The 8,300-nt window shown below is 35.7% G+C and overlaps 1 protein-coding gene across 2 annotated transcripts in view; it reads left to right on the forward strand.

Moving 5' to 3' along the window:
• Positions 1–8,300, forward strand: part of LOC106881098 (leucine-rich repeat transmembrane neuronal protein 4) — a 28,240-nt gene that overhangs the window by 11,815 nt on the left and 8,125 nt on the right. The window contains exon 1 of one of the 2 annotated variants that reach the window (XM_052967894.1): positions 5,904–6,270. The exons of the other annotated variant lie outside the window; for it this stretch is intronic. Coding sequence (XP_052823854.1) covers positions 6,075–6,270 — 196 coding nt within the window. The 5' untranslated portion in view covers positions 5,904–6,074. Of the gene's footprint in view, positions 1–5,903; positions 6,271–8,300 lie in introns of those variants that run through there. 2 annotated transcript variants of the gene reach the window in all.

The following is an 8,300-nucleotide window of genomic DNA, read 5'->3' on the forward strand; positions in this document are numbered from 1 at the left end:
TCCCAGTGGTTAGGGCAGCGGACTCGTGGTCATAGGATCGCAGTTTCAATTCCCAGACCGGGCATTGTGAGTGTTTATTGAGCGAAAACACCTAAAGCTCCACGAGGCTCCGGCAGGGGATGGTGGTGGACTCTGCTGTACTCTTTCACCACAACTTTCTCTCACTCTTACTTCCTGTTTCTGTTGTGCCTGTAATTCAAAGGGTCAGCCTTGTCACACTATGTCATGCTGAATATCCCCGAGAACTATGTTAAGGGTACACATGTCTGTGGAGTGCTCAGCCACTTGCACGTTAATTTCACGAGCAGGCTGTTCCGTTGATTGGATCAACTAGAACCCTCGACGTCGTAAGCAACGGAGTGCCAACTAATTCTATGTATTTAGTTCAAACAAGTAATAACAAATATATGCTGCATTTTGAGGGGAGAAGGTTTAGTCGATTTCTTTGATCCTAGTACAATAATTGGTACTTTATTTTATTGACCCTGGAGGAATGAAGGACAAAGTGGACCTCAGCAAATTTCAAATTCAGATTGTAAAGAGCTGAAAGAAATACTACAAGGCATTTTCTATGACAGTCTAACAACTCTTTCAGTTCACCACCTTAATAATAATGGTTTATGAAAATGTTCTTTTTTTTTTTTAATCCAAGCCTTTATCAAATAATCTAATAACTTCGGATCTTTTTTAAAACGGGGGCCACATTTTTCATTAACGAAACACTTTGAAACTTGGAACACTGGTAGAATGTGACCTCTATATTCACATTACTACTTCACAATGTATGCACAAATTTTTTCTGCTTATGTCATCAAAGTTACCACCTCCCCATCACTGCTGTACTCTGACTCCGCCTCATACATTTACAGATTGAAATCCTGATCCTCCAATTACAGACCAGATACAATGAAATCTACTTTTGTGTCTCTGCTGATAAAAGACCTTGTGTAAAACATTATCTTCTTGTTACATCAGTGAATAGCAGAATTGCTAGACAAAAATGCCAGGCAAATTTAGTTATGCCTTTATATTCTGAGTTCAGATTTCACCAGAGTTGCCTTCCCCAGTCATCTCTCTTTGACCAAACAACAGAACTTCAACATAGCCACTTGATCTGCTAGAAATAGCAGCGAAATATACCTCAAATCACAGCCTACCATCTTTGGAAAGAAATGGACATATTAGATTATATACTTCCATGTACCCCTAAAATAAATTCAAATAATGTCAGGGATGGCTTACCTTTGTCATCCTTCCAATGTTGATAAAATAAATAGTAGAGTACTAGGGTCAATTTAATTATATTCTTCCCTATCAAGCCTTGCTCTTATCATCATCATGATTAAGGTGGCAAACTGGCAAAATCATTAGCGTGTTGGACAAAATGCTTGGCAGCATTTCTTCTGGCTCTTTATATTCTGAGTTCAAATTCTGCCAATGTCAACTTTGCCTTTCATTCTTTCAAACTTGGTAAAATAATGTGCCAGTCAAGTACTGAAGTTAATGGAATCAACTTTCTCCTCTACTCAAAATTGCTGGCTTTGTGTCAAAATTAGAAAGAATTATTATTATTAAGACATCAAGCTTAAAGAATCATTGGCACATAGGACAAAGTGCTTAGTGGCATTGCTTCTAGATCTTTACGTTCTGAGTTCCAAAGTTGGTGAAGTCAATTTTGCCATTCATTGTTTCAGGTTTAATAAAATAAAGTACCAGTCAAGCGTCATCTAAACACCTTTCAAAATTTTAGGCCTTGTGCTTATTGTAAAAAGGATTATCATTATTATTATTATTAAGTGGTGAACCAGCAAAAATGTTAGCACATACTGCATTTTGTCCACCTTTGTTGTTCTGGGTTCGAATTCTGCTTTGGTTGATTTTTAAGGTTGTGAACTGGCAGACTCATTAGCATGCCAGGCAAAATACCTAGCAGCATTTCATCCATTTTTACATTTTGAGTTCAAATATTGCCAGGGTTGACTTTGTCTTTTGTCCTTTTAGGGTTAATAAAGTAAGTACCAGTTGAACAATGGGATTGATGGAATTGACGTACCCTTCCCCCAAAATTGCTAGCCTTGTGCCAAAAATTTGAAATCATTAGACATGACAAAATATCTGACATCAAATATGCTTTATGTGTTGAGTATCTGCCTTTGATGACTTGTGTTGAATTTCTATCAGAACTACCTCTGCCTTTTATCTATCTTCCTTTGAAGGTAGATAAAATGAAGTACGAGAATTAGTAGTGTCAGACAAAAGCTATTCAGTCACAACCCTTTGTTTCAAGTTTAAATCTTATTGAGACCAATCTGGCCTTTCTAATGTTCTGTTGCTAATAAAAATGCAGCAACAATTTGCTTAATGATTCCTTTCTTAATGATATTTCTGTTTTTTATTTACAAGAATAAAAACTTAATAGTTAATTGCTAAAAATAAATGCTAAACATTCATAATAAATGCTTTAAAAGTTTATCACAATGTGCTTTGATAAAGTGTACATGAGTGTTTGTTCAATTAATCATTCAGTTAGTTTGTATGTCGACATTGTGTATACATACTTTATTTACATTTCCTCCACTACTCTTTCATCTTAACTCTTTTGAATTAATTCACCTTTCCAATCAGGATTGTCGATTTAACTAATTTCCGGTTAGAAGTAGACTATTTTAACAAATCATTGTTATCATTTTAATGTTAACTTTTCCATGCTTGCATGGCTCAGATAGAATTCATTGAGGCAGATTTTCTAGAAACTTTCACCTGATAACATGCATTGGTGATATTTCCCTTTAGCTGGACTTTTTCCACAGAATACTGGAAATGAATGACACATTTGTATGATGGTGACACTTGTTTACAAATATCATACGACGTTATGACAAGACTGGATACACACTTATATATGTGCTTATATGTGTCACTTCCTACAAATAGAACAGGATTGCAGGGGCACAAGAAAACACACTGCACGAGTCCAGAGCCAACTCCTCACCTTCAGTCCCAGTAGGCCACCAATGCTCAACCTGCGGGAGAACCTTCTGAGCACATATCGGATTGATTGGCCACAGCCGGACACACTGTGCTCTGTCACCTCCCAAGTTATGTCCTTGGCCATCGTTGACAACGGATGAACTAATAATAATATATATATATATATATATATATACATACATATATATAGACATCACAGGTTGCTTCAGTTTCTGCCTTCTGAATCCACTTAAAAGGTGGCCTAAGGCTGTAATAGAAGATGCGCTATGTACTGGGACTGAACTTGTGATTGGCAAGCAAACTTCTTAACCATGCAGTCATATCAGTCTCTCTCTCTCTCTCCTTCTTTCTCTCTCACATGCACACAAACACGCATATCATCATCTCTCCCCACCCTACCAACCTTGTTACATAGCAGAAAAGTGCTAATGAATGCTTTGTGTAGTGTTACCATATAATTTACAGGGTTCTCTACCTGGTTATAAAAGGTCACAGACTGTCTGATATGAAGACACAGGTGGGCAATTAGTATATTTAAAACTCAAGGTGAACTCTATTATCAAAAAACATCCCAAGATTCAGTCTTTCTGTAAAGGTCAATTATTAGAAGACAAACGTAATTTGTTCTTAAAACTGTCAATAATTATTTGCTTGTATACCTTATTATTGATTCTTTGTTTACTAAACTCTTTGATTTTTCTTTATATTGCTCTTTTAGTTCTACTTTACATTGTGAATGCAATGCACTGTTCTTCCTTTTCAACAGATAAATCTCTGTCAGTGATGAGCTGTTTCTAAGATTATAGTTTATCCAGACTATTAACCTTATTTTGTGTGTGGCTGAGTACTTAAGAAGTTTGCTTCCCAACCATGTAGTTTCAGCTTCAGTCCCACCACGTGGCACCTTGACTAAATGTCCTCACTATAGCCCTTGGCTACTCGTAAGTGGATTTGATAGACAACAACTGAAAGGAGCCTGTTAAACACACACAAACACATGGCTGTGTGGAAAGAAGCTTCCTTCCCATCCATATGATTTGGGGTTCAGTCCTGCTGCATGGTACCTTGGGCAGTTTGCCTTCTATTATAGGCCTAGGCAAACCAAAGCTTTGTGAGAGGATTTGGTAGATGTAAATGATGGAAACTGAAAGAAGCTGGTCGTGTATGTGAGTATGTATGTATGTGCATGTCTTTGTGTTTGTTTTCCACCACCACTTAACAACCAGTGTTGGTTTGTTCACATCCCCATAACTTAGCAGTTTGGCATAAGAGACTGGTCGGATAAGTACCAGGCTTAAAAAGAAGCACTGGGGTTGATTTGTCTGACTAAACCCTTAACCCTTCAAGATAGTACCCCAGCAGGGACACAGTCTGAAACAAGTAAAAGATATGCTTGTATATGTTCATATCTCTTTGTTTTGATATCAGATGGTGGTTATCAATGACCAGCACTGTTACACAAGCAGTGTTTCTTGTTTCCAAACTTCTGTGATAAATACACCTGGCCATGAGAAAATATTACCTTGCCTTGAAGCAAATGAAGATTGGCAACAGCGTCGTCATCCAGCTGTAGAAAATTTGCCACATTGAATTCCATCTGACCCATGCAAGCGTGGAAAAGTGGGTGTTAAAATTATGATGATAATAATGGCATTACATTTCAAAGGGTTTGATATCTAAATGTCATGAAGTGATTTATTCCTGGATATGTGTATAGTCTTAGGCTGAATTTGAACTTAGGACATTTATTTCCAATGTTAGTAATGTCCTTACCCACACATACATGTTCCAGTGATTTATTGGATAACAACATTAATACTCCTAGTTTAGAAATGCAAATTTTTAGTTTAAATCTAGTTGTGGGCTATGCATTTTCAAGAATTAAACACCTGGTGAAAATGAGATATTAACCCAATTGAAACATAATCTCTCTCTCTCTCTCTCTTTCTCCACATATATATATCATCATCATCATCATCATATATATATATATATATATATATAGTTGAAATTAACAGAAAAACAAAAGACAAATAAAAATGGAGACTAATTAGCTGAATTGATAAGGTATTAGACAACTAACTAATTGAGTTCAAATCCACTCCTGGTGTTCTATTATCATATCTCTAATCAAAACATTTCATTCAACATCAGTCTACTTTCCTTTTAGAAATAGACACACAAATGAGAAGACAAAGGGACACAAACACACTCTCAAACACATGCAATCATATATATGCATGTATCCACACAATAAGCTTCTAACAGTTTCCATCTACCAAATTCACTCACAAGGCATTGGTCAGCACTTTCTCAAAGTGCCATGCAGTGGGACTGAACCTTAAACCATATGGTTATGATGTAAGCTTCTCCACAGGGCCATGCCTGTGTATCTATCTATCTATGTCTGTCAGTCTCTCTCTCTCTCTCTCTCTCTCTCTCTCTCTCTCATATATATGTATATATATATATATATATATATATATACAAACATACATATATAAATGCATATGTAACCAAATGTCACTAACAATGCATTGATCAATCCAAAGCTACAGTAGATGTTTATTCAAATTGTCACATGTAGAGTCTCCTGCATTGGTTTGATGTCACTCTGTAGAATACAAGTGGAGGCACATGGCTTAGTAGCCGAGGTGTTGGACTCATGATCATAGGATTGTGGCTTTGATTCCTGGACCAGGCAACATGTGTTCTTGAGCAAAACATTTCATTTCACATTGCTCCAGTTCACTCAGCTGGCAAAACGAGTAATCCTGCGGTGGACTGGCATCATATCCAGGGTGTACATGGAAACTGGGGAAACTGATCCTATATGACTCATGAAGTATCTCTAAACTATAGGTATACAACAATAAGGTATACAAGCAAATAATCCTGCTCAAGACTGACACACTTCAATAACCACTGAATAATCACATGCACTATATACTGACACACGCTTTTTCCATTTTATTTTCACTATTAATTAACTGTCCTTGCGAATCCCTTCTTATCAACGATGGGGCCACAAACTATATGATGAAAATCCAGAGTTACTTGTGGTCGGTGGATTTTTAATAAAAATGCAAAGGTGGTTTATCAATTCAAAAATCGATATTCATGCAATAATTGTACTTCCTGATTTTTTAATGCTAAAAACCTTCCTGGCAACCGTCTTTGTTGTCCCGAAAAATATTGAAACCGTTGGTCCTGCCGTCTGGCTGTGCATGAAGAGGGAACAGACAAAGAGATGGACAGATGGACATGACACCCATTATAGTAAGATAGCAAATCTTTCCACCTACGATGGGAAATAAAGGGATAGTATCGCAAATCTAAACCCTCTAAATTCACAATCTGTACGGTGGGGGGGGGGGATCCAGGGTTAATCCTTGTCATCGGAATTTTAGCAAAAAAAATCAAAGGTGATTTATTAATACAAAACTCAATATCCACTAAATAATCATACTTTTTCACAGTTTTTTCACTAAAAATTTTTCTGATTACTTCCTGCATAATCCTGAAAAACATGATCATTGGTCCAGCCGTTTGACCATGAAGCAGGGAACAGACAGACAGATATAATGCCCATTATAGTAAGATTATTTAGTTCAAGGATAAGAACTTGTGCTTGTAGCCCATGTAAACCTTCTTGGATCATCCACTAAAGATACACTGACATCCTATGCAGAATGATAATTTGATATCTCTTATCTAATTAACACTGATATAGGGGCCAAGCCCTGGAACTACTTATCTCCTTGGTATATTTGGCAACATTGACATTACAATGCCACTACTTTTTTATTGTTACTCGAACACACCCACTCTTCATTTAACATGAGGCCATTTATATCCTTTATATGAGAAACTGACATTTTTACCCATGTCTGATGTGTCATGTGTTAATATACCTGCTATCTTGTGATGCTATCCTTTATACATTTAAATGTTGTATAGTATTTAAGATTGTTAATTAACTACAAACAAATATTTCTAGCTTTGTTCTAAAGTAATTTCAAATTTATAATAATTATAATGTATAATTAATTAATTCAAATGTTCTTGTGTGTTACGTAATTTTTTGTTGTCTATCTTTCCATTACCAAGTTACCTGATGATAATAACCTGTAAGATTACATTATAAAAACTCTCTTTTGTTTCCTTTCTTCTAACTATTATTAATGCACACAGACAGACACACCCAAATGTTGCTATATCTCCACCACTAACAAGCTAGTAGTGTCTTCTGTTATATTTCAGTAAGCACACACATAGCCAAACTTGATTATATTTTTACAATTGTAACCTGGTGGTCTGCATGGTGACATCAACTACTGTTTTAGAATGATAAGGTGACACTAGATAATGTAGTTCTAGATGTATATTGTGTACTTAAAAAGACAAAAAAAAATGATGGTAAGCCTTAGATCATAAGTCTACTGAGTCACAGCTCACTTGAACTTAACTTGGTGGCATAATCAGATACTTAAATAATTAAAAGAATCATCATCATTGTCATCATTATTTTAATGTCCACTTTCCTATGCTCGCATGGGTCAGGTAGAATTTGTTGAGGTTGATTTTTCTATGGCTGGATGCTCTTCTTGTAGCCAACATTTATGTGTTTCCAAGCAAAGTTATATTTCCTCATCACCAGACATGTTTTTCATGAAAGACCGGAAACAAACGACGCTACTTGTATGATAGTGATACTTGTTTGCAACTATTAGACAATGCTGAGATGAGTACACAGACACACGCTCACATATATATACATGAAGGACTTTCAGTTTCTGTAGAACAAATCCACTTTCAAAGCTTTGGTTATCTTAGAAATATAATAGAAGACACTTAGCCCAGGTGTCACACAGTGGGACTGAACCTGAAACCATATGGTTGGGAAGCAAACTTCTTAACTATACAACCACACAAAAGTCTGCATTGTTAATAGTTTCACGCAGTAAATTTGACTGCACACATTTCTTTTATGTTCACACTCAGCTGAACTTCACTAGGTGATTTTCTCACTAGCACAATCATATCATATTTAAAGTAATGACGTTATATACACCCACATAAACCCGTTTTATCTCCAGTTAACGTGTTTGTTGGCTTTTTACTCACTTAATCATGTCAGTTGTATATGGTCCAGTGAGACTGAGTCATGTTGTTTTATGTATAGAATTGAAAGTATGGTCCAAAATAATAATGATGATGATGATAATAATAATAATAATAATAATAATAATAATAATAATAATAATAATAATAATAATAATAATAATAATAATAATAATAATAATAAT

The sequence above is a fragment of the Octopus bimaculoides genome, chromosome 5, assembly GCF_001194135.2.
Source record: "Octopus bimaculoides isolate UCB-OBI-ISO-001 chromosome 5, ASM119413v2, whole genome shotgun sequence".
NCBI lineage: Eukaryota > Metazoa > Mollusca > Cephalopoda > Octopoda > Octopodidae > Octopus > Octopus bimaculoides.